The sequence below is a fragment of the Tiliqua scincoides genome, chromosome 3, assembly GCF_035046505.1.
Source record: "Tiliqua scincoides isolate rTilSci1 chromosome 3, rTilSci1.hap2, whole genome shotgun sequence".
In the NCBI taxonomy this organism is placed as follows: domain Eukaryota; kingdom Metazoa; phylum Chordata; class Lepidosauria; order Squamata; family Scincidae; genus Tiliqua; species Tiliqua scincoides.
In genome coordinates this window covers 133,531,252-133,558,532 of record NC_089823.1, presented here as the reverse complement: position 1 = coordinate 133,558,532, position 27,281 = coordinate 133,531,252, and the positions used below count along the sequence as shown (strand labels likewise).

The 27,281-nt window shown below is 44.4% G+C and overlaps 1 protein-coding gene across 1 annotated transcript in view; it reads left to right on the top strand.

The window, feature by feature from the left end:
• The window catches only part of MYOZ1 (myozenin 1), a 36,313-nt gene extending 9,453 nt beyond the window's left edge, over positions 1-26,860 (top strand). The window contains exons 2-6 of the mRNA XM_066622008.1: positions 1,664-1,756; positions 6,078-6,259; positions 23,087-23,363; positions 24,663-24,828; positions 26,516-26,860. Coding sequence (XP_066478105.1) covers positions 1,681-1,756; positions 6,078-6,259; positions 23,087-23,363; positions 24,663-24,828; positions 26,516-26,747 — 933 coding nt within the window. The 5' untranslated portion in view covers positions 1,664-1,680 and the 3' untranslated portion in view covers positions 26,748-26,860. The remainder of the gene's footprint in view (positions 1-1,663; positions 1,757-6,077; positions 6,260-23,086; positions 23,364-24,662; positions 24,829-26,515) is intronic.
• Positions 26,861-27,281: the final 421 nt, after the last annotated feature.

The window sequence follows — 27,281 nt, the reverse complement described above, 5'->3', positions numbered from 1 at the left end:
CTCTGCTGAGTTTTGGATATATAGCTTTGATCTGCTGCTACTTCTGTTCTTGTGGTCTCAGGAGTAACAAACAAGGAAGTCTAGAGCAAGCCCAAGGTTCCATAAGGGGGGCACTTTGGGCTTGCTTATCAAAACGATCTTTTATGGGCAGGGGTAAGTTCTGATGGTTCCTCAAGGTCTATGGTGATCTGCATGACCTGGCTACCCCTCTTCCTCTGAGGATGCCTCTTCTAAGTCCAGGTCCAGTGAGGATCTATCAGTCTGAGGTACAGCAGGAGAAAAAACAGCTCTGGCATCTTAGACCAGCATGCTTATTTTGCAATGGGTTTCTATAGGCAACAGCTATTTTCCTGTGTCAGATGCATGAAGGCAACAGAGGATGGAATTACAAATTGTTTCGTGATTCTTTTTACAAATGTGTTTTGCTTTATAAAGCGAAGCCACTGAGGCTACAGTTTGAAGCGACATGGTGACGAGGGAGGAAAGGAAAGGCCTTCTTAATCCAAGCGGATCAGAGTATGACCCACCAGACAGACAGGGGCTTACCTAAGGGCAGATGTTCCCTTGCCCCAAGGAGGCCTCCAGAGGCCAACCCCCCCCCCCCGCAGAATGCAGTGGGCAGCATGTTGGTGCCGCTGTATTGCCGCACAGGGAGCTAAGGTAGATTGGGCTGCCCCTCTGTCTTTACATCCAAGCACTTTCTTAAGACACATCTGTTTATCTTGACTCTACTTGATGGACTCTTTTCCTTCCCTCTCCTCCCTAACATGTCATGTCTTTATCTTTAGATTGTAGGCCTATGGCTAGGACCTGTTTCATTTTACATTTGTGTATAGCTATTGTGTATTGCTATAGAAACAATGTCCTTATGTGTCCAGTGACACGTTTGCAAAGGAGAAGAGCCATGTCTTAAGTCAGTTTGAAAGCTAGTGGCGAGTTGATAGTGATGAGAAAAGACCAAGGCATTTAGCCCATGCTCACAGGAGCTCTCTTCTTTATGTACCATAATGCAAGTTGAGGAGTATTTGTAAACATATGTTGCTTTTTCTTTATATTCCCTACAAAAGTGTCATCCAGCATTCTGCATTGGCACTGTTGAAATCTGATGTTTTCATTGTAGTAGAACAAAGTGTGTGTAATATTTTGCATGACGGTGTGATGGTATGTATCGAAGATCGAAAAAGCCAGTCTTCTCAACTGGGTAGTGTAAGATGGTGGAGGGCAATCCACAAATAGATTCCTCTATACAGGGATGTAACGCTTCTGCTTGACAGTGATGATGACAAGTGAACTCCAACAGAACCCACATTTCCTTGGCAGCTAATTTTTATTTGATAACTGGGAACATTTTGAAACTAACTCAGAATCTCAACAAAATATCCTGCCAGAACAGTGAGCACTGGCAGTACCTCTACAGCCTGTGGGCCATGTGGCAGCTTATTATATGCCGCCTAGAGCTTGGTGTGCCAGGAGTTTGTTGGGCTGTGTTGCCTGTAGTGGTGCAAACAGAGAAAGATTCCACCAGTGTGGATTATGCCCTTTACATTAGGAGATGAGGACAGGGGAGGGGTAAACCTTGTGTGTTCCATCATGGAAGTGGCAGGCAATAGCATTGTGTCCACCATGAAGAAGCATTCATTTCCACTGTTCCATTCTCATACAGAAAATCCCTTGCCCAGCATGCCTCTTGCAGGAACCCCGGCTCCCATCAAGAAGAGAAAGCCTACTAAGCTCATTTTAGAACTAACCCAAGAAGGTAAGATGTATGCACGCACACAGATATACACATGCCTCGTCCAGAATTCTACCTGCAGCACACCTGTATTGTCTGTAGATTGCTAGACAGAGGATAAATATAGGAGCTCTTCTTTATGACAGATTGGGATCAGCTAGCATGCTATGCAATACTATTGCATATTATGTGATAGCATGGGAGGTGACAAGGCACAAAGATGGAGGAGGAAGATTGTGGTCAGGTTGAGTTCTGTGTAGAAAAATAATATAAGGTTCCTCCTTTCCAAGGTGTCCAAAGAGGTCTGGCCTAGAGGTTCTTAGTCTTTTGCTCTCCAGCAGTATCCCCACAAATAAATTGCTCTAAAAAATTTTTTTTGCCCAACATGGGAAAATATGTGGGTGCCCATCAGATATGGCTCAATCAAATCTGCTGCCTGACATTGCTACCACCACCCCCCCCAAAAAAAATCAAGAAAGAAAAAAGCCACTTATTTCACTTTTTCCCACATGATCCTTTTTGACAAAACAGGAAGTGTGGGTCATGCTGGGAACTCCCAACATGTCCCGCACTTTCTGCTTAACTTAAAGGAACCGCAAAGAAAGAGTGAGGTAAGCGGCTGCTTCCCTACTCTCACTTTTTCCTCACACTGTCCCTTTAAGTTTAAAGGGAGTATGCAAGGAAGGAGTAAGGTGAGTGAAGTGATTGCAGCTGCCTGCCTGGTTTTTGGTGTTTTTTTTTCCAGGTACAGGCACTGATGATTTGCTTTCCTTCCCATTCACCTCCCTCCTTCCTCATACTGTTCTTTTACATTTAAAGAGGCGAGGAGGGAGAGAGATGAGTGGGTAGGGAAGTAGGTTGATGTGGATCCATGTGGCAGGCTGCAGAAGACCTGGGGTGCAGAGCACATTGACTCTGCTGCTCCCCTACTGCTTGACACAAGCCACATCATTTGTATCATGGCTAGGCCAGCCCAGGTGTGCATATATCTTTCTTAGGCCCAAATCCTAACCAAGTTTCCCACACTGACACAGCTGTGCATCCTGTGGTGGGGGAGCATTAATGGAGGCCTCCTCAAGGTAAGGGAATGTTTGTTCTCTTACCTCGAAGCTGCATTGCCCTTACCTTGCTCCTGGAAAGTTGGTTAGAATCCAAAAATGGGATTGCACCCTTAGTGTGTAAATCCTTTAATTTCAAGTAGAATGACTACAGCAAAGTTATTATTTTAGACTTGCACTGACACATACAGGACCTGAAAAGAAGATAATTTTTTTAATCATTTTGCTTTGCCCAAAAAAACAGGGATTTGTTGATAAGTTGCCATGGGATGAAAGAGCATACTTGCAGGAACCTGTGCAAACCTTCTTAAAGCTATAATGATTCAATGTGCCAAATGAACGTAGTACAGTGGCTGAAAGATTGCATGCTGTGTTGCTTGGAGCATTGTCTTTGGTAATATTTACCCATAAAGAAACGGGCATCTACTTGCAACCCATCATCATGACAGTACCAGCAAATGTGCTTACATTTAGACTGGGATGTGAACAGCTGTGGCAGCACAAACAGCATAAACTCTGTTAACACGAACACAGATACTTAGGATCAGAAAAGCCCTAAAACATATGCCGGGTTGAATCCCTGTAAATGAGCGAAATGGCACTGATCTGAATGTTTGGTATATGTAGTGGACTTGCCCCAGGAACTTCACTAGTATCACCAGGGCAACTTCATTGTCACATCATTATCATTATAATCAGGATGGGCTCTTATTGTGAACACACAAATACAATGACAATGGTTATTGCACTAGATGCCATGATGGGCAACAAACCTGGTGGCTTCGAATTGATGGCAACTTGGGGGGAAGGTTTATCAGGAAAACAGTGCAGCAAGCAAAGGTTAAATTCCACCCCCACATTGTGGCCCTGATCTGGATCTCCCCCCTCCCCCACCATGGCTGATATTTGTAAAAGGTTTAAAGATACAGAGATGTTTTCGGGCATGTTCATCATTTGAACCTCAGGGACTTTTGTTATATCTTTTGACATCTGTTTTCTACTGTAAGCAATGCAGGCAGGAATTGTCAAGGTTCAAATCTTTATTCCATACAAGAAAGGAATGAAGACAATGGGTTGGCATAACATCATTTTAGTTCATCGTCAGGCCTGGTGCTCCTGCCAGTATTAAAGCTTATCAGTGGCATTGCTAACTCTGTTGATGTCATCTGAATGCTACTGTCGTTAATTGAAAGAGAGACATTTGTCTGTGTTAGCAGGTGTTGTATTGCTGTTTTTATGTGGTGGGTGAGTGAACCAAATGGATGGGCTTTCAAACAATTGAATGGTGCCACCTGAGCCAAACAGATAACCACTGAATGTTTTGAAGAGCATGAGAAAATAACAGCAGGTGCCAGGGAAATGAGAGATAACAAATCCTTGTTTACTTTTGCTGTGACGCAAATTTGCTAGATGATAATAAAAACTGCAGTTTGTACAGTAATGTGGTTTTTTTCCCTGTCATGCTTCCTACATGTAACATACAGCAATATTACAAACAGTTTGCAAATATGCACAGATAATAATTTGGCATGATTAATAAAGGCATCACGCAGGACAAGCCTAACATTTTTAGGCCTCATTTGCAATTTGTGAACTAATGGCAGCTATTACGGACTGCAATGTCTCGATCAGTTGTCAAATACAGTAATCCTTTTTGAAAATCAATCTCTGTGACAATCTGCAGACTTCTTTCTAATAAACACGCCCATAAGAAATCTGTTTCCATTTTCATTCATCACCAGTATTCTTTCAATCTTTCAATTCATCAGTTGTATTCTTTCAATCACTACTGGTCTCTGGTCAAGAGCAGAGCCAGCCGTGCCATGAGGTGACCTGAGGAAAAAAGTTGCCACAACTCTCCTCATTTATTTGGTGGATATGAAGCACCAAGTAGGCAGGAATTGGCAACTGGGAGCCCACCCCTTTCCTCCCCTCTTCCCTTTACTTAGGAAAGGTGCAGCATGCAGCACCCCTGCTCCCTGCTGTTTGCAATGAGCAGGCGCAGGGAGTGGAGAGTTCCCAGCATCCCCTTTCCCCTTAATTTCAAAGTGGCACAGAGCAGGAGGTCACATGCCACACTCCTTGTAAGTAAAGGGAAGATGGGGGTGTGCCCACTTCTTTGCCTGCCTGCCCTGCCCTCTGATTTATGAGGTGGTGTGCACTCACATGAAAAGACATTCATGCACAAGGGTGGCATCTGAATGGGAGGATTCAGGGAGCAAGAAGGCATGTGCTGCCCCTGGCCAGGAGGTTTATTTTGGGTTGTTGGGAGAGCGTACATGTCCCTGTTCTGTGCTGTGGGGCAGTTGCACTGCTTGAACTACCTTAGAATGAGGATGGGCCCAATGATTTAAAAGTTGCAGAGACACTTTGGGCAGCACTAGACTTTATCTTGGCAGCACTTGACTTTATCTAGCCCATGTTTTGTCTAGAATAGATAATGGGAATGCAGGGTAGGAAGCTTTTTCAGGCAAGAATTGGCAGAAGGATGCCTAACTCCTTCAACATATGATAGTTCTCTCCTGCAAATCACACACACACAGGGTGCAATCCTACCCAACTTTCCAGCACCAAGGTAAGGGCAATGCAGCTCTGAGGTAAGTGAACAAACATTCCCTTACCTTAAGGAGGCCTCTGTGACTGCCCCCCCAACTGCAGGATGCAGCACATGACCCATTGGCACCACAGCTGTGTCAGTGCTGTAAAGTTGGTTAGGTTTTGGGTGCCACACATACATGCATGTACACAAGGTGTAGAAGTCAAGGCATATTCACTTGTAATGCTTTATTAAGCAGAGAGCTTCTTGAACTGTTCTGGGTACTACTGGTATTGCTAAATGAAGAGATGAAAGTTTAGATTCCTGTAGTTCTGGGGAACAAATCAGACATGACATGAATCCTCCACTTTCATGGTCCTGCTTCACTTTTTTTGGTCATGGGTTGCTTCTACTTTTCTATACTTTCCCACACATTCTTATGTCTTATGTCCTGTCATTTGACTCAACAATCATGCCTTCACTGTTCACCAGATCATTGCATTCCCAAGCATCTCTATGTGCATTTCAATTGTCTCTGTGATTGAATGTCGACTTAACTGATAGCTGATTCATGATTAGAGAGTCACAGGGAACCCAATACCGAATGCAGTGTGCCCAAGACATCTCACAGCTGATGAAACAAAAAAAATGTGCAGGTTTAAAAAATAGAAAGAAACCAGGTAGGGAACAATCACATGTTTAACACCACCTCTGTTTTGACCTAACATTGTTCTTATTGTTACACCTTCAGTCATGCCACAAGAAGGGTCCAAGCTGAACCTGGGGAAGAAGATCAGCATCCCCAGAGATGTGATGCTAGAAGAACTCTCTCTCCTCACCAACAGGGGATCCAAGATGTTCAAACTTCGCCAGCTAAGGGTGGAGAAATTCATATATGAGAACAACCCAGATGTTTTCACCGATAACTCTGTGGTAGGTATAGCATGCACAAAATGGACTGTGTGGTAAATTTCACACATCCATTCTGGCCCCAGGCAACAAAGGATGCTCAGGTCGTTGTGTGATGTCAGCCTTAAGAAGACCCTGCATTTATTCAGAGAACTTTTCCAATACTATGACTGTACACAGAGGCAGGTGATAGGTAGAGTCCACTGATGAAGGAATGTTGGGGGGGGGGAAACAATAATGGCATAAGTATGGAAAATTATACTTGAATATGTTTGTGTAACTTTGAAAAGGGGAGGACAGTATATTTCTTCTGTTGGTTTGCCCCTCACCTCATTTGCTGGGTATGGCTTGAGGCTACAGGGCACTTCTTCAGAATACTTCAGCAGTCAGCAGGGGAATGTGTATAGGCTTCCTTTCACAGTCAAAGCCCTTGCTGAGGAACAGATGCTGTATCTTTGCACTGCTCGCTTGTGCATCAATGGAGTTCCTTGTCTTCTTGAAATCTGGCAGGGCAAGAAATCACCATTCTTGCTCTGCAGTTATTACAAAGATGTAGGCATGTGAGGACACAGAAGTCACAACTCCACAAATCAAATACTACTGAGTGATACAGCAAACTATTCTAAATCTAAGTCAACTCCGCTTTTCAGCACTTGTATGCTAACAGTAATCATTCTGTATGCCAAAGAGAATATTGATTACTCACAACCCAATCCTGAGCTGCCCGGGGTGCGGGGCTGCAGCAGTGCTGAAAATGGCTGCCGCCGCATCCCACACACTCCGGGCAGTTGCCACCGACTCCTCAGGAGAAGGGAACTTTAGTCCCCTTCCCCCAGGTAAAGAGAGGAGCCCTGCAATGGTTGCAAAAGGTTGGCGGTGAATCAAAAGCCTCCATGTAGGGCAGCGAGCCCAACACGGAGGCTCAAGATCCAGTGGAGCTCTGTTCCACCAGTCCGCCTCCCTCCATCCCCACTCCCTCCCCCCCGCATGCCTCCTCCCCGCCCTCCTCCCGCCTCCCACCTCCCCCCACGCCTCTGCTGGGCCACCACCGGCACTTGCCTGGCAGTAGGGCCCGCAAATGTGTCTTATGGCATGTTTACAACAGTGCACGCCAGTGGTAAGCCGGCGCGCACTGCTCAGGATTGGGCAGACAGTTGGACCAATTATATCCCCAATCTACAACAGAAAAAGGAGTGTCCTGCTGTTGCAGAAGGCCCAGTGATGGCACATTAAGTGCATTGCTGCTAGGACAGTCTGAGCTGCTACCGCAAAGTGGCAATGGCTCCAGATCCATGCCACTGCAGATCCCAGGCTGTGTTAGCCTTGGGAAGTTAGTGGCAGGAGAGTGTCATAAGCAGGAAGGGAGAAGGTGGGTTCAAGGGGGCAGGCGTGGGCTAGGGCAGGGAGGGGGTTGATCCCAGTGGCACTAGTGTGGATAAGGATCCTATCCCCTCTTTTTTGACAGATCCCTTCCCTTTCCTTCGACTTAGGCCAAATAAAAAGCTGCCATTGGTTTGGAAGAGCCATAAGCCATCAAAAGGCCTACAGAGAGGTAAAGAAGTGCAAAATATCTTTTCTTACCTCTCCTAGGCCTCCTGATCACCACCCCCTCATACCACAGCATGCAGCATGTGCCTCCATAGTGCAGATGCATGCTACACCATGCTGGGGGATGGGATTGGGCTCTGTGTCTATTAATATATTGATGGTAATATTCAGTTTAGTAGTTAGAGAGAAATTAAAAGTGGGATTCTGTAAGCATCCTTGGCAGGTCACTAGACATACAGGTGACACCTGAAGCTGTTTTTCTCCCATAAGTTGGACATTCCAGGAGTAGCCACTACAGGGTCTGTTTCCTGGTGAGGTAAAGAATTGGAGACTTATGGCTTTTTGTGTCATACAGTATTTTTATTTACAAATCTACACAGATGATCAGGCACCCTGACCCACCTAGATCTTAAGTACATGAGTGTCCCTCAAAGCAAAAGCATCTCCCTGGTGCTTCCTTCTGGATCTTCCAGCCACCCAAGCTGAATTCTTTGTTTGCTATGTTGCAATTGCCCCAGGCTATTTTGCTTTGCATCTCATCCAATTACATGGGGTTTGTCAGCCATCAACCATCTCTGCTCATCACCACATATGTGTGTGCACATACATGTTAGGCAACAGAATATTAGTTGGGTATGGAAGAAATAACAAAACCCAAACCTAATATTTGGTAATGTTGTGAGATGGCTGATATTGCCACAGTGGAAGTTATTCTGTTTCCTGTTTTAAAATGAGGAATGACTTTGTTTCATTTGTTGGATGAAGAACAAATTAACAATCTGATGAACTGAGACATGTATGAATTTTTCTGAAGCACTTTTTAAAATAAAAAAGGTGAATGGCCCACCTGAAGCATGGAGGAGGGGCAAGACTGGTGGCCAAGCTAACATTTGAGCCACTGGTATGCACATCCATCACTTCAGTTGTGAAGCAGGGCTCATCCCACAGCAGAAGGACATGCTGTGAGATCTCTTTTTATATTACACCTGCTTCTTCCCTTCAATTGCACTCTGTGACTTTCTTGAAATAGATCCCTAATATCCACTGGAAAGGTGCTTCAGGCTGAGCATTGGGATGAATTTAATCAAATGAAAACTCCTTTGCTACAGTGGAGTGAATGGAATGGGATCTGGGGTCATATTTACCTATGGGTTGTTACCAATGCATAAAAATATGTGAACAGCTTTATAATTCCCTTGAGAAGGGAATAGAGGAAGAGACTGACAGGATCAATTGATGAAGCGGTACAGGGCATGCTAGTATCAACAGACTGAGTAGTTATATTAGCTCTGGAGGAGGATAGCATCTTCTGTATGGTGACATAAGAACTGGTCTTGAGATTGTTCTGTTTATGCAGTAGACTGGTTTTGACTGTCTTTCACTGTCATTATTTTCAATGTTTGTTCATTGTTTGTATATGCCAAACATACAATCTTTTTTCTTTACTTGTGGATTCCATGGGTAGGGTACTCACTCAGGCTACCAGGCTCCGATAGGTCCTGTCCTCAGGTCAGCTCTGAGCAGAGACAGGGAGGCTCATAAACAACTGTCATTTATTGGGAACAGTTCACAGAGTCACAACCAATTAGCAGTATGCCTTTCTCTGATATACCCTCCTGTTCACATCTAGAGCAGAACAAGAGCTCCACCCAATAGGACTGAACCACCCCAGGTGAGTATCAAAGGTGAACTGAACTGTTCTATCATTTATATATATTTTAATTAAATAGACCACAAAACAAAAAGAGAACAAGCTTACAAAACAAGCACAAGAATTGTGGGAGGGAACACAGACCATGTCAGAGCTTGTTGCCTAGAGGGCAGTTAAATAGGGTTGGGCTGTCCAAGACTGGCATAGACAAGAGGAATCAGGCCAGAGTCAGCAGCTTTATAGGTGAAACACTGTATACCCCTTGCATCACCTGTTCCAGTAACTGCAATACTGCCCTCTGGCCATTGCAGTGGTGGCAGTAGAGAATATGTTGTCAACTTGCTCCTCTGGGAGGCTACCATGATAACACAGAGGGTAAGGTGCTGCTGCTAGAGTCCCTAGTTTAAGACCCCTGCCACAATACAAACTCTGTCAGCAGAACTCTTGAGCAGCAGACATAATGTCTGATTTGACTGATTTCCACCCACTAGGTGCTGTGGTCAACAACATTTATTTTTGGTTCTCCATTCAAAAGCTGAGAGGGCCTCATTTAGACTCTGCATATAATCCTGGGCACACCTGCACAAGAGTAAATCACATAGGACACAGTGTGATGTATAGGATTGCGCTATCCATGCAAAATATTTGCATGGTTTGTGCTCCCATGATATGTGAACATAAGAACATAAGAAAAACTTTGCTGGATCAGAACCCAAAGGTGCATCTAGCCCCACATCTAGCCCATTTTCAGATACTGTAAATGAACATCCATTCTATTCTCTGAGTTCATTTGTCATTCATTATCATAGCTATTCTCTCATTATATGACATAGTAGAAAACTACAAAATGTTACAGCAGACTTTCCAACACAAGGTGTAAAATGACCACACTGTCTCTGTATCTTATCTGAAGTTTTGCAAATGAATGCTCCCTAGCAGAAAAAAGATGCCCAGGGCTTTGGTACTAGGATACAATGCATCCCAAAATTCCCACTATGTTTCTCGCAGGTGAGACAGATAGCCGTTTCATAAAACTGAAGGCAGTTAGAAAGAGGGGTACTTGTTTGTAGTGTCTCTACACTCATCCCACTATTACCTCTGGTGAAAAAGATGTTGTAGGCGTTTGTAGTGTTCCCCAAACCAGCAAACCCCATTTGATCAGAAAAGGCAGTGGGTCAAAAGAAATACATGTGTGCATACTGCATGGGAAGTGAAGGCTCTCCCAAACCCCCTGCAGCTCTCTTAAAAACTATTGTCCATCTCCAGCCTGACATTGCTTCTGCCACAGACTCCTCTCTTAAGCCTCCACAGCAAATGATACTATGGCTGGATGGTGGAGGCTGTTCTCTTTTCGACGATGTGGACTCTGAGGTGGATTCTTCCAGTCCTATGGTGGATTCACATTTCTCCTTAACCCTGTCACAGTGTCTTGTAGGGTTTACTTGATTTAGCAAAGGGGGGGGGAAGGGAAGGGAGTTTACAAATTTGCATATAGGTTTTGTATGGTGATTCTTTGTCACTTCCTTGTGGCAAAGAAGCCTTGCTAATCCTTCCAGTTGCTGTTTATAGGAGAAGTGAGGAAATAAACACACTTTCTGGGTATTGTTTGGATGTATGGGATGCATTGAAACAGCACACCCAGTACCTGAAAGATCCTTATATTTGCTGAGGTTATTGTGCAGGCCTATCTAGCAGGGAAGAAAATCTCAGATAGGTGTCCTGAGTCTAAAGGCAGTAGTTGGGAAAGTGCTGGGGGGCCAGGGAGTGAGAATATTGTTCCTGACACCCATTGACTATTACAGGGGTGCTCAAACTTTCAACTTTAGGGATGCTGGACCTTTAACAAGTGTATAGAAGTGAGACTTGCAGCAGGTGCAACTTGTCATCCCACAGATGACAAGCTACACCTGCTGAAATTCTCTCTTCTATACACTTGTTAAAGGTCCAGCATCCCTAAAGTTGAAAGTTTGAGCACCCCTGGACTATTATATAGTCCCTATCTATTCCACTGAAAGAAATGTGTCCCTTCCTCTGCTATCAGCCTGCCATCTCCCTCATCCAGTGTTAACTCAGTGCGTATGCACAGATGTATGTACTGTCCCTGTGCAAACAGGAGTCAGTGCATTATTTTCTGCTGCAGGGTGAGTATGGCTTTCCCCATCTTCTTCCTCAAATGGCATCTGTACTTGCCTTCAGATCTCATGTAGATTTCATCTTTGGCGGTCCCCCAAGCTTCAGGTGGGGGTGTCCTCCTTTGGTATTGCATGTTTCAAAGTATGTCGCACATCTATCTGATTACATTTTTGTTTGGCAAGTTATTTTATCTTTTGGAAAACACAAACAGTTTCATTTTAATGTGACTAACAGCTCCAGGGAGAGGTGGGAGAAAGTAGGTTTATGATGTGGCAAAGACCAGAGAAACAGTACTGTACACAACAAGCTTAGAGAGGAAACAAACAGAACCAACTTTTTCTGCATTCAGTTCTGCAGGGCAGGTGTTACATCCAACCCAAACAGGGAGTATCATTCCACTGCAGCTTGACCACCCTAATTATGTATGTATATCTGGATGCCCAGTGAGAGACAAAATGCTCCATGGTTTCATTCACTTTGCACTGGGAGGGGGGAGGGAGGGTCAGGTACTCAGGCAAGCAACTCTCCCTCTCCAGATAAAATGGGAGCATCCTCTCCCCCCAAAAAAGGCCCTGCATATTTGCTGATTGGTATAGTTTACATACAACCTTATATGTTTAGTTTACATACCACCCATATCTGCCATGGGTGGTATGTATAAACCTGTCCTGTGCCTTGGATGCCCTTCTGCCTCTTCCCAGCACTCATCCTCCCCCTTTGGCCCCTTATCCTGGCTTGTTAGCAGCTCTACCAACAGACCAGATTGCCTCTTCCAGTGGAGAGGATGAAATTTTCCATAAACAAGCAGTGGACTAGCTGGACACCAGAAATTAACAGAATCTGCACTTTGTCTGTGCACAGTTATGTACAGCAAAACTCTAGGAAGTTCCCTTTTCATTTCTGAAATGGCGGCTGTTCTCACATCTGATTGTTTGCACTCGGATGACAATTTTAGGTAGAACATAGAAACCTGGTGGCCTAAGAATAACACTGAAGTTGCTCTTGCCTGATCCCCCCTTGCAGTTCATTGTTATGTGTAGGGAAGGGTCAAACATGTAACCTTGCTGGAGGCTTTTTTAAATACAATGTATTACTAGCACTCTAGCACCATGAGAAACAAGCCCTTGAGGCTGAACAAACATGTTTAAAGGCTCACCACATACAGGAAGTGGGAAGGTCTTGCTAGCATTTGCCATCTTTAAAAAAAAAAAAACTCAGGTAAAAGACCAAATGAGTACTCCCAGAGGAGGGGTGCCAGAGGGAGCATTAACAGGAATATAAAATATGCTTTAATGTTTAAGTGGCACAGATTTGTGAAGAGATTGCTGGTTGTCAGTGATCTTATAGATACTAGCCACTAAGTACCTATGACATGTGAGCAATCAGAGTTCACACAGTACAGTATTCAGTGTTTATTATGGAAGTGAGGGGATGTATTTATTCCCAGAAACCGTGAATGACACTTTGCATATTGGCAAAATATGGTTTCCACAATTGCACATGCTCCCTTTGGTTCTCAGCAATAATTGAATAGTTACAGAGTATTCCTTGCACAACATGTGCCTGGAAAGGTCTTTCAGTTCTGTGTTTTAAACTACAAGCACCTCTTGATTGCTGCTGTGTTGAAGGGGAGTGACTGTAATTTCAGATGTGTTGTTATTAACATGGACAGTAAGCATATTGGGAAGCTCTTCATCAAGGAGGTGGAAATAGAAACACACATGGTGGTCTCAATCATTCCCTTTAGAGCATGCCAAAAAGAGCTCATGGCATCCCCTCAGCCTAGCAGGCCCCCTCCCCCTGTGACGTCAGGGTCTTGAGATGCCTAGCAGTTCTCTCTCCTGGAACAGATCAGCTTTCATTGCTTGCTTCTCCTGAAGCACATATAGAAGTGCTGGGCCTGAGAAGAACCAAAGTGCCTAGTTACTTCAGGGACTTTGTCACAATTGAAGCTTTCATGTGAAGCTGCTGGAGGGCACACGAGTTCTCTCACTGAAAGAAAAGGCTTGTTCTGTACCAGAATTGAAGGTGCCTTCTAGCCAGGTTATGTGGTAGTTAACTGAGGACAGTTTGGGCCACCTTTATGGGCAACTCCAAAGTATGCCATAAGGTGCCCCTCAGTATATGTGCAGCTCCTGCTTCGGCTCATTTTGGCTTTATGTGATTGAAAATGCCTTTGTCAAGTCACCAGAAAAAACAAAAAGGAACATTTTCCCTCATATGAAAATGTCCTTCATTTATTTCTGCATCAGTCAGAGTTGGCAACAGAGCAAAGCTATTCCTGGAGATCTTTTTTTGCCCCAACATGTCATAATGTCATTATGCCAAAGAGCCCAATATTGCTTTCAGGAGTGACCTGGAGATCGCGACAATTCCTCAAGACTGCAGACCAGTCCTGGAAGGCTGGCAACTATAGCTCCAGCTATTTTTTACATCAGCTGTACTACTCTAAAGACCCAATGCTATGCTCAAGACACACCAGTATATAGCCATGTGTGCTGGTGCAACAACAGCCCCATCAGTTTGGAAGCCTACCTGCTGACAGATGCACCACAGACATAGGTACAAAGCCAACACACCCACCCACACACCCACCTACACCTCAAAAGCTAAAGCTACCCACCTAAAGCTCAAATGTCACTCAGATGCCAGCACAACTATACTGGCAGAGAAGCCAAAACAGGAAGAAGATTGGGATGTGACATGGGAGGGGTGTAGGAAGGATGTGGGAGAGACAAGGAGATGTTGACTTATGCCATAACCCAACCCCCTCCAGACAACAGACACATTCACAACTCCAGAAAAACATGTTGTCAATGACAAAGCTGGCATAGGTAAGAGAAACCCCATAAAGAAAAATGAGGAACAGAAACAGAAGAAAATTGCATCTCCTGCCACCCCCTGTCCCACCCCCTTTCCTACAATGGAGCTTAGCGTCCAGACTACATTTGGCAATCTATCACAGAACACCAATCCCAGTACTAATGCCCTTGCCAGGGAGAATACAACTCAGATTAGAAGATGCACAGCATAGGTCTGTACCTCTCTGGTCTCTCAAAGTGGAACTTTGATTATGGGAACCATGGTGAAAGGGCACTTGGTGCACAAAGGGAGCCCTTCACACAAACAACCTCTTGTCCCATGCAACATGTATGGCAAGATATTTTGTTAACTTTTACCTTCTTAGAATTCTTATTGCAGGTAATCTGCCCCTGGAGGTCTCCACATATAAACACCCAACTCTAGCTCACTACCCCAATAGAGGAGAGACAATGGAGCCCACAACAGGTAAGCAAAAGGAGGGGAGGAGGGAATTTCATGCCCACAGTGTATTGATGCTGCATCCCCTTCTCATGTCTCTAGATTCCCCCCCCCCCCATTCTGACCATCCAGGATTATTAAATGTATCTCTGCTATCAACTGTGCTGCCTAACAATCCCTTTCTTTTTATAACTAAGAGCTGGGAGTGTCTGCTCCCTTTTGGGAAATGGCAGAGGCTCCAACCATAGTTACTGCTGATCAAACACTCATCAGAACCCCTTTCATTTTTCAGGACTGCATTGTAAGGAAAGGGGATTGAACTGGCACCCTTTGCAGAGTTCCACTCCATCGCCCCTCCCCCAGAGCAGGCAAGGTAATATTCCAAGCCACCATTCTCTCACCCCTTACAGGGCACAATAGCATGTACACTCTGGGGGCACCACTCTCTCTCACACACACAAACACTGAGTATACATCTCAAGCCAGAGAATAGGTGTGACTGATGTGTTGTCTATTCCTTGTTACTCAATTTGTGTTTGTCCTTACTTCTCACAGGCAGCTGTCCCAGAGGTGAGGACAATCGTGCAGACCCCAAAGGTTGCCTATAATCTACCTGCCTGCCATGATGAGTGTGGGCCCAACTGCTGCTTGTTGAGGATGCTGACCTACTCCTTCCAATCAGGCCCCTGCAAGTTTGCAAGCTCCATGGCAGACAGTGAACCAACTGGTGCAGCCAGACTGCACTGACATCTGTTACTTGGCTGCCTGTTGGATCACTTGCAATGGTACAACAACCTTGCTGGGAAGAGAAGGTGGGCAGCCCCGCATGTGCTTCTCTTTCGGATACTGCTCTATTACTGATTCTGTTCAATAAAAACTTTGACCAGATCACCCATGTTGTTACTTTGTTAGCAGATAGGGATCCCTTCTTCCCATGTTAGTTGATTCTTACTTCAGCAAGCCTCAGAGTTGGGACTCCATGGTGGGGAGAGCACCCACCTGCTCTTTGAGGGCTCAATCCTATCCAGTTTTCCACTGCTGGTGCAGCTGTGCCAATGGGGCAAAAGGCTGCATCCTGTGAAGGAGCGGCAGTCACTGAGACCACCTCAAGGTATGGGAACATGTGTTCCCTTACCTCGGGGCTGCATTGCAGCTGCACCAGTGCTGGAAAGTCGGATAGGATCGTGCCCTGAATCTGCAGCATCCTCCCTCCATGATCTCCAAGGGGGGAGGATATTTCTCAGTGATCATGAGCCCCTGTGCTCTGTTGACGTAGTAAATTGTAGGCAGTGGCAGGGCAAAGGAGGGATAGCAGCATACTACTGGCATGTTACATGCTAAAATGTTATTTTTCTAATGTTTAATACAATTTAATAACTTTAAACCTATTTTGACATCAGTGTTTACATCTTGACTGTTCTGCCCTGATTTTCTTTAGGGTAGCCACTCACCACCACACTTGCAATTACAGGACTGTGCTGTACTTCCAGAACGTTTAGAGTCAGTGCCCCATAAAACTCAGGTGGAGGATGATTGTATCTTGGGCTGTACCTGGGATATGATGGGTCCATTTCACTCAATGTGCCCTGTACACTGAATAATGCTTTGAAGGTAGAACTAAATGCACAACCAAATCCTATGGACCTTCTGCAACAGCAGAAGAAATGTTGCAAAAGTGTTTCACTATCCCAAAAGATCCAGTGATGGTGTGAAGATCACGCGATCACTGGGCCAATCCAAGTCATCACTGCAAAGTGGCAGCAGTCCTGAAGCCATGCTGTTGCCTATCCTGGGTCTCACCACCTATGATAAGTTGGTGGCAGGAGCATATTGTGGTCCAGGACGGGAAAGGCAGGAGGAGTTTCAGGGCAGATTGGGAGGGGAGTAGGATGGATTCTGGGGGCATCAGCATGCCCAAGAATCCTATCTCCTCTCCTTCTTCCAGTCCTTTCCCTTTTCTCTCCTTGGACTTACACCAGCTGCATAGCTGGCATAGATTTGAGGAGACCTACAGGCCATCAGGAGGCCTATGAAGAGGTATGGGAAAAATACCTTACCTCTCCTAGACTTCCTGATCCTCCACCAAAGCATATATAGTGCTTCCTTCGTGTGGCTGCATGCTATATCTCAGGCATGTCTAATAGGTAGATCGCGATCTACCTGTAGATCGCGGAGGGGTCAGAGGTAGATCGCCAGCCCCACTTGGCTCCATCTCTCCAGCAGCTCGCCCCGTCACTAGGAGAGAGCTCGTGCCGGCAGGTTGTCTGTCGAGGGCTTGCCACTGCCGCTGATCCTTTGCCTGTCTTTTTTCCCTGCCTGTGGGAAACTTGCCTGCGGGTGTATTGGGGGCGCTTGTTGTTTTCGTGCTAATAGTTTGTGGGTACCCCAGGGGGCCGCTGCCTGCGCCCCACGACGAGACACCACAGGCCTGGCGTCATACCTGGTCTCCTGCCTCTCAGAATCACCCATTCCTGCCCCCGCACCAACACCCCTTAGAAGTGTGTTATATACCGGGCGATATCCATTCGTCCGGGCTTTAACTGAATACACTTACCGTATTAGTTGTGTGTCGTGTGCTGGTCGTTGGTCGCTTTATAGTTCGCTTTCATTAAACGTTTTTGGGCAGACACAACAAAGTGTCAAGCATTTGGTGATTTTGGCGGGCTTTTCCAATTTTGTTCTAACTTGCCTATGCCTTGCCTTTGAATTGGTTCAAACCATTTTATTTTGCCTAGCCTTTGCGTCGATTCTACACTGTGTGCAGAATTTATTAAATCACGTGTGGTGGTATTTGAACTTGTTTGGCGGTATTTGATTTTATCTGGTTTGCTGGACAGGTGTTTGAGTTTTTTTGATGATTGTTTGGTGGTATTTGATTATTGGTGCCAGTATGATGAATTCTTATTTTTACTTTTAGAACTGCATGTGTGGTTTTGGCATCTCCAGTCCTTGCACATCTGGATGATTGCACATCATCCAGAGGTCTTCAGTTCCTGTTGATCTTTAATACTTTGGGACAATGACAGTTTTGTACCAGATTCAGTCAGTGTTTTTACTAACTTAGCAGATTTGGCCTTCTTACATCCAGCCACCCCAGTATAACAAAGATGAGTGTTCCAAAGAAGAGCAAAACCTACCACTTTCATGATGAATGGGAAATGGACTACTTCTTCATCATGGTGAAAGACAAGTGTTGTTGTCTAATTTGTAACGCCCCAGTATCCTTGCCCAAAGAGGGTAAGCTGGAACGTCATTATAAGGCTCTGCATAGCAATAAGTTGGATGCTGATTTTCCACCCAGAAGTGAAATTTGTAAACTGAAGCTCAAAGAACTTAAATCGAAATTGGCTATTCAGCAACAGTTGATGGCGAAGCCAAGGTCACATTCAGTCAATGCAACCATAGCATCCTTCAAGGTCAAAAACCTGATCGCAAAGAAATGCAAACCTTTCACTGAAGGGGAATTTGTAAAAGATTGTTTTCTTGAAGCAGCTGACAATCTTTTTGAAGGATTTAAAAATAAGAAAGAACATAGCTGCTATTCAAGATGTACAATTGTCAAGAAACACCATCGTGCGGCGAATAGAAAAGATGTGTGAAGACACAACTGAACAATTGTTGGAGGATGTTTCAAATTGTGTTGCTTTCTCAATCCAGCTGGATGAATCTACAGACATAAGAGACATAGCCCAGTTACTAGTCTTTGTCCGGATGGTTTTTGAAGACTTCAGTGTTAAAGTTCTTGAAATGATTTCTTTAAAAGGGAGAACTACCGGTCAGGAAATATTCAGTTCTTTCCATTCTTTTGTGATAAAGTGTAATCTTCCATTGCATAGACTTGTTTCCGTCACTACTGATGAAGCAAGAGCAATGACCGGTGAGGTGAACGGTTTCATAGCCCTCTGTAGACAGCATGACAACTTCCCAAATTTCCTTTCTTACCACTGCATCATTCACCAGCAAGGTTTGGCAAGCAAGAGACTCAATACAAAGACTGTCATGGACATCACTTTCAAAATTATAAATTCAGTTCGTGGAAGATAACTTCAAAAATGGCTTTTCAATCTTACTCCTGATGAAGGGGCAGCGGAAATCATTTTGCACACAGATGTAAGGTGGCTAAGTAGGCACAAATTTCTGCAAAGATTTCGTGATTTGCTGAATGAAATAAGATGTTTTTTGAAGGAGAGGGGAGATGACCAAGCAGAGTTGGAAGATGAGGAGTGGTTATGTGATCTGGCATTTCTCGCTGACTTTACAGGCGAACTAAGTTATATGAACCTTGAACTACAAGGTAAAAACAAATGCATTGGTGAGATGATGAGTACAGTTTCATCCTACAAGAGCAAATTTGAGCTAATGATGACTGACTTTGCAAACAACACTTTTGATCATTTTCCTAATACACAGGACCATCTGGGACAATATCCAAATTTTGTTTTTCAGAATGAGAAGTATGTGACAGAAATATGTTCTGTTATCCAGGAATTCAAAAATAGATTCTGTGACTTCCAAAAAATTGGAACAGTTGTGGAGCACTTGTCATACCCATTCAAAGTAGATGTGGACATTAAAGAAACTGCAGCTGCTATCAGTAAAAATTACTCATTGAACAAGCCATCTCTTGAAAATGAAATATTAACCCTTAAAAATGACATTTTTCTCAAGACCTGTGCTGAGCAAGAATCGTTTTGGAAGCTAGTGCCTAGAGACAAATTTCCCAACTTGAGAAGATGCAGTGAAGCTGTACACTCCTGTTTCGGTTCAACTTATTTGTGTGAATCTGTGTTTTCCCATATGAAAATGACAGAGTACACAACGTTCCAACATGACAGATGAACATCTCCAGGATTCCCTGAGACTGGCCCTCACGCAATATTCACCCAACTTCAAAAAGCTGGTGGATGAAATGCAGGCTCAGACATCTCACTAATGAGCAAGAGTGAAATATTAAAGATTGTGCAAGATCAACCTGGATCAATACTCAACCAAAATTTAACACAAATCACTCAATAAAAGTTAAAGAAAGTTATTACTCAATAAAACTTTAAGAAAAAATGTACTTTCCATTTCCCCTCACAGTTCTTACTGGATCTTCGTCTCTCTGTTTTGTTTTTTCTTAATTTGCTTAACAGCTGATCACATCCAAATAAATGACAAAAGGTTCATTAAAAATGGGGGGGGGGATCCTCCAACTTTATTGGGTTAAAATTTAATTTGAAACTAATTTGAAACTTAATTTTTATGGTGGTAGATCACCGGCACTTTTGGCCGGAAAAAGTAGATCACGACCTGTTCAAAGTTGGACGTGCCTGCTGTATCTTATTGGGGGATAGGACTGGGCTGGCATTCCAATTATGAGGGAATATGTATAATATTCTTGCAGTTTGTTTTGTAAATGTCATAATTCTTAGGGTGACTCAGCATTTCATGGGATGCCAGAAACTGGGAGTTAGACATTAGGAGTGTTAAGTCCTTTGCTGGATATAGGGTGGGGGGTGTCACATGGCCACCATGTGTGCAAAGCAGTACTATGAGATTGTTGTAGGGATTTCAAACAGGCAGATGAGACAGCAGATGTCAGTGATTGCAGGAGGGCAGAATCAGTGCACCCTGTCCACCTGCAGATGTAGGCTGCATCGTCATATGTTTGTTCTTCAAAATGACTTGCCTTCCACACCCAGCATTTTTAATTTGGGCAACTCCATCCTTCTCTGCTCAGTGTCAGAATACTCAGCCTCACCAGCCTCTGTGTTTAGCCTAAGGTAGCGCCTAAGATTAAGATTAAGTTAGCCTAAGATTTCCAATCTTTTTAGCACTGTAACCTACTTTGTCAGCTACGGCAGCCAGGTAGTGCCCCATAATACAACAGCTTGTGCTAGCCTGCAACTTTTTTGCGACCCACCAAAAACTGGCTCATAACCCATTGCTGGGGTCGCAACCCACAGTTTGGGAACTCCTGATCTCAGGCATTAAAAATAAAACCTTCTTGATTGGAATTGTTTTCATTCCCCATATTTTCTAGCACTCAAGGAAAATGTACCCTCCTTGTTCTTAAAACTGGAAATTTATACAGCTGAGGGGAAGGGAGGGAGATTCCCCAGAGCTCTGTCAGTTTAGTTTGCTGATGGCTCTATGCCCAGACTACAGATTGGATGACCTGCTGCGAAGCTCTGGCTACTGCAGCTGAATACATTGAGTGGAGTGTTAGATAATTCTACACTCAGCCTTATGGGGTTTTCACTTCTTCTTGCCTATATTTAGCTGACTGAACAGCTGGCCTTGGAAACCTGTTTACAGCCTGGAAAGCTTCTCATCCCTAAACTGTGCTACATGTAATAGGCAAGCAAATCCTTACCATTAAAAAAAGAAAGAAACAAAAACATGAGGCTTCACTAGGGCTCCTGTAGAGGTATTTACACAAGCAGCAATTGTCTAGCCAGGTCCCGTTTGTGCACTACAAATCTGCAATCCACTGCAGACAGTCGCCCATAAGTTGATCTCACAGATAAGTTGAGGGCTGGGTTTGAGCAAGAAATCATGGAATTTTCTATGACTCTCGGATAAGTCGGGGCTAAATTTAGGGGGGTATCCGACTATAGTTTTGTCTGATCTTTCCTGAGGCTGGATCCTGACAAATAACGTATCAGTAATTGTTACCAATTACTGTTACCAATTGCACAATCTCTAATTTGTTAAAAATATAGTAAAAGATCATAAGATACATTTTCATTCATTAATGTCGGGGCCCCTCCCAGATGCCCTGACCCCCGACTTACCTGGGACCAGGCACCCCATGCACAGGGTGGGGAGGCTTCACCGCCCTCGAAGGGGACAAAGCCGGTTGGCTCACCTCAACCAGCCAGAGGGGGCTGGCAGGGCCAACAAGGAACAGTACAGGAAACAAGCCACGAACAGGAAAGGACTTTTCTGTCCCACCTGGAGGAGGGGGAGGGGCCAAAGGGGGCAGGCTTGCTCCATAAAACAGGGAGGCCAGGGATGAGAGGCAGTCAGTGTGAAGCAGGGAGCTGTGAGGTCAACAGCTCCTGCTCCTAGGCCAGGTTTGGCAGCCCTGCTAGGGAGGAGGACAAGGGTGCTGGAACCCCCTCCCCCTCCAGCCAATCTGAGGCCTCCCTGGGGAGGAACAAGCCTGCTCCAGGCCCCTCCAGGGGAAGGCCCTTACAATTAACTTTTTTAATTCTGGTCTTCACAACCTTTTTGTAAACACTATCAGAGTAAGTGCACTGTAAACAACATACCAGTAGAACCATTAATCAAATCCTTCTTTAAGGGGCCTGGTTTGTTAAGCCAGAGGCTCTCCATATAACATACAACACATAACACATAATCAAATATCATTTGGGGGGGGGGTGGAGAAGATAAATGGGAAGGCTTCCTTATAGTCAAACTATATGTGACAGATCGTGGCAGACTATTTGTTTAAATGTGGGGTACATAATAACATTAGAATGCTGGGTCAAGCCAAGGGACCATCTAGTCCAGTTTCCTGTATCTCACAGTAGCCCACTAGATTCCTCATGGAGCACTCAAGACAACAAGGTACCCATATCCTGTTGCCATTCCCTTGCATCTGGCATTCAGACATAGGCTACCTCTAAAACCCAGAGACTGCATGTAGTCATCATGGCTTGTAACTCTTCTCCAACCATGCCTTTTCAAATGTCCATGTTCTCCATGTCTTCTCCAACCATCTATAATGCAAAGGAGAACAATTTTAAGAGCAAAAGAGGTTCTTAGTTGGGGAAACTGAACCACTCTTCACACAGCCCTTCCCGATGCACTTTTCTCCCCACTTGGTTCATTTCTGATATCAAGAGCCCAGCCACAGGAAGAAAGTTCTGACAATGGACTACAGGAACATTAGTGACAGAAAGGTGAAGTTTCAGCTCCTTCACTGGGCACCTCTTTAACTCTTAAAGATTGGCTCCACCCCTCGCTTGTATGTGTTTGAGAGGCAAACCTGGTTTTAAAAAAGCAGGCCTGCCAGCTTAACATGTAGTTTGAGTCCTTGTTTTGCCCTTTGCTGTCTGTTGCATCTCCTGTTCTTCTGCTACTGATGGTATCTCACTTCTGATGTGCCCGGAGGGAACCTATATAAATCTGTCAAAGCTTTTGAAATTCTTGCCAATGGCACCCTTCTCTGTTACTCTCTGAAGTCAATCCTACCAATGTATTTGAAGCTATTGCTGTTCATCTAAATGAGCTCTCTCTTTCTCTCTCTCTCCTTTCCACCTCAGGATCATTTTCAGAGGTTCATCCCATCTGTTGGGGGACACTATGGAGCTGATGCTCACAGTTACTCATATGGTGGTGGGAGGATGGTGAGTGGTGTCACAGTAGGGCCATATGGATCCAGTAAACTACAATTCCCTCCTGCCCCCCCACCAAAGCCTGGGAGCAAAGGTGGAGCTGGAGACAGTGGAGCTGGGGGAACTGGAGCTGGCCACACCGAGGGATCTGCTGGCACAGGGGGAGGAGTGAATGGTGGAGGAAGCGATTCCACTGGAGGAAAAGGCAAGTATCTATGTGTGTACTGTACACCAATAAAAGACTCACTGAAGAAGAATGTCAGGAACTCAGGGTCTGCACTGCCATCCTCAGAGACTGACAGATGTGCTACTTCTAGTTGAGCAATAGTCAATCTGAATCCTTTCCTTTTTCAAGGTTTTCCCCCAGATCTGGACCCCCATGACAGTCTTCAAACACTCAGTTATTTATGCTGCCTGGTTTGGGCAATGGATGGCTGTAAAACATTCCACAACAATTAGCTTATTATGTCTGCATCCAAAGAATACTTTTAAAAACTTCATAGAAAACAATGGCGCTTTGAGGTGAGTCCAACATGGACCTCTAGAAAAAGAAAATATGTGTATCTGAAGCAGACAATTAAAGACGTTAAAAGCCATGGTTCTCATTCAATTTTGCACTAAGTAGGCTACTACATGGGGCAGAAAACAGAAGCATCTTTGAAAGCCTTGGCCAACACCTCCTTTTCTTTCCTAATGTATAACAGACAAGACTTCACAACTGTTCAACCATGAGTGCAATCCTAAGGATGTGCTTGGCCAGTGCAAGTCACTTGCGCCGGCCTGGGAGGGTTGCAAATGTGTTGTAAAGCACATTTGTGCCTCCTAAGGAGAAAGCTGCACAGGCGCAAGGAGGTGAGCCGGCCTATGGAGGTCAGATTCAGCCTCCAGGATGTGAAGGAAGGTAAGTTTGTGCTGACTAAGCTTGGCCGGCGAGGCTGTCTGGGGAGACCTGGGGAGAGTGTGGAGGAGGCTTTTGGGGTGGGGGGAGGGTGAGAGGCGGGTGGGTGTTTTATAATAGAGTTGTGTTGATAAAAATTGTCTTGTAATTTTGCTAATGCCATTTAAAAAGTCAAATAATTATTAAAAGGTTGCCCTCTAATGTTTGGAGGATAGACATTTTGTTCATCCTGAAGCTCAGTATGCTCTGTTTGCTGAAGGCCAAACAGAGCGGTAGCTTCAGGGCAAAAGGAAGCGTCTGACATTAGTCACAGTCCTGTTCCTTTTCATCTTCCTTTTCTGATATTATCTTGGACTTTGCTAAAATATTTCAGATTCTAGAAAAGGTACAGCAGCGAATAAATAGTATCTATATTATATGACTGTATGCAGAATACTGTAGTATGTCTTACATAATCTGAGTGCAGGGTTTGAGTTTCTTTGGTATGGAATTAGGCTATTTTCTGAAGCAAGCTGTTGGGCCTTATTCAGTGGAGATAGCCTTCCTCCAACAGCTCCTCTTGCTTTTGTGTTTCTCTCACTTGACTTTTCTTTCCTTTTGTTATAGGTGATGGCAAGGGTGGGAGTGGGAAGCATGTCTCCATTTTTAAGACCTATATTTCTCCATGGGAAAGAGCTCTGGGCATCACCCCACAAGAGAAAAGTGAATTCACAATTGACCTCTTGTCTTATGACTCGAAAGCAAAGCTCTGCCCTTATAAATCTTTTAACAGGTAAGGCAAACTGCTTGAAACAGGAGGAGAGGCCAACAGTGGATGTGAAACAGGATAGTTGTGGGATAAATTATATTCTGATTGGTCCTGAAGCTTGTGGTTGCTGACTTGGAAAGAGGAAATAAAATACTTGTACTGGGACAAGATTATCTTTGTTTAAGTGGAGAGAGATTTGCAATTTGGCTAAGTATAAGAGAACAGTTGGACATTCTCAAATGTATTGTCAACCTACCTTTGCTGCTGACACTGGAAATCCTCACTAGCCTGAAGAATGCCCCAGTTCTAGGCAATTTGTGGCTTACTAGGCTTGCTGAATTTTGGTTCCTAAAGTTGATTTATTCAACTCCTCCACCCCTGTCAAAGAGATGGTACTTTAGTATAGAATCTGTGAACTTATATGTGAGACGCCATGATTTATTCAACTCCTCCACCCCTGTCAAAGAGATGGTACTTTAGTATAGAATCTGTGAACTTATATGTGAGACGCCATGTCCTCTGATTAAATTATAGAGAAGACGCAGGGACTACATTCTATAACATTGACATAGAAGTAAGTACTGATATGCAAAGGCTTTTTGCAACTTTAAGTACCCCCATGGATGAGATGGAAGGGCAGGCAGTGTGGGCAGCAAGCTTCCTTGGCTAGAGAGGGAGAAGAGAGACACCCTCACCCCACTTTCCTTTACTTACCAGAACTCCTTGTGCAGCCTGCTTCAAAGAACAAGAGCAGCATATTCTGGGAAGCACATGCTGCTCCTGTTCATTTCAAACAAAAGCGGCACAGAGGTGAGAGGCTGCACATGGATCGCTTGTACGTTAAGGTAAGTGACCTAACTCTGGAAAGTAAAGGGAAGTTTCTTCCCCCTCCCTAGGTATGGGAGCTCACAGAAGCTGTGTGGAGGAGAGAGGCTGATCACTTCTCCCTGCCTATTTGGTGCTTCATAAGCACCAGGTGGGTAGGGAGAAACCATTTGGAGCCATGGCAGCTTTTTTTTTCCCTCCCTCCAGCAGTGCTGGAAGGGCTGCCCACTGCCATGATCCTCTTCCAGCTTGCTCCTAACAAGTCAGAAGAGGATCAGAGCCATCAGTGACAGACTGAAGAGGGTGGCGTACAGACAGGCTAGGGGCTAACTAGTTCACCACCCTTCCAAGGGTGCTGATCCATGTGACCATTTCAGGTCACTTCATGGAAAGGCCATCCCTGCTCTTACCTCTTCCTCCAAGCTCTCCTACTCTATGGTTTGAAATAGAGTTGCAGAACTGGATGGAAAAAGGAAGCCAGGAGAAATACCGCCTGAGTTTTTTTTGTCTTCTGGCTTCCTTGTTCCATAGCAAAGTCAGAAAGAAGAAGCAGGAAAGTGGAGAAGGAAGAACAAAGGCAGATAGCAGTGACAGCAATGATGAATCAGGATTCAGTCTGAAAATAATACAAAGAGGCTGCCAGGCTAATCTCTTGCGGCAGGGAATTCCATATCATGAGTGACAAAACAGAAAAAGCCTTCTTTAAAATGAAAAACCTTCATTATTAGGATATCTTTAAATGCAGTATTGAGTTGGTTGATAACTCAGGACCTGCTTGCCCACTCAAATGTCAACTCTTGTCTCTAGTGCTAAAGCTATCATTCCAAAAACCTTGATTCTGGATTCCAAAAACCTTGATTCTGGATTCTACTTTTTCCTCCCACAGGAGTGCAATGCCTTATGGCGGATATGAGAAGGCAATCAAACTGATGACCTTCCAAATGCCTGAATTTGATGCTGCCCCTTTGGTACCTGCACCTGTCATTGTGTATAACCAAGAAGTCACCAACAGACCATCTTTCAACAGGACCCCTGTACCCTGGCTGGGATCCGGAGAACCGGGTGAATACACCATTGAGGTGAATGTGCCCGTGGCAGGTGAAACAGAAGAATTATAAAGCTTCCCTTCCTTTCTATCCACACTGCCCACTTACAAGTCAGTTACAAGGCACTGAAAAACATATTTCCAGCCCCAGAGATTCCTCTTCATCTTTGTCCTTAGAACAGCCAAATTCCCACTAGGATCTAACATATCTTTGCTGTGGTATTTATCCATATCAGAGGTAGATGAAAGAAAGAAAGAAAGAAAGAAAGAAAGAAAGAAAGAAAGAAAGAAAGAAAGAAAGAAAGAAAGAAAGAAATGGCTTTGCCCACCAACAAAAGACAGCCTTAGAATGTTTACTCAATGCTGCCTGCTTGCTCTGTATTGAGTTTGCCCCTATTCTGTCATTTGGCGAAAATGAATAAAGCATCTAGAAAGAAAAAAAGAGCAGTCTCTATCTTTGTTGCAGTTTCAGAACTTGGAGAAATGGATACCTAGGCTACATTGACCAATAGTCCTCAAAGACCACAAAGAAAGAGCTACCATTCTATACTACTAACTACTGCCCTGATATGAGGTTATCAAAGTTATCCATGACTCTAGCACATAT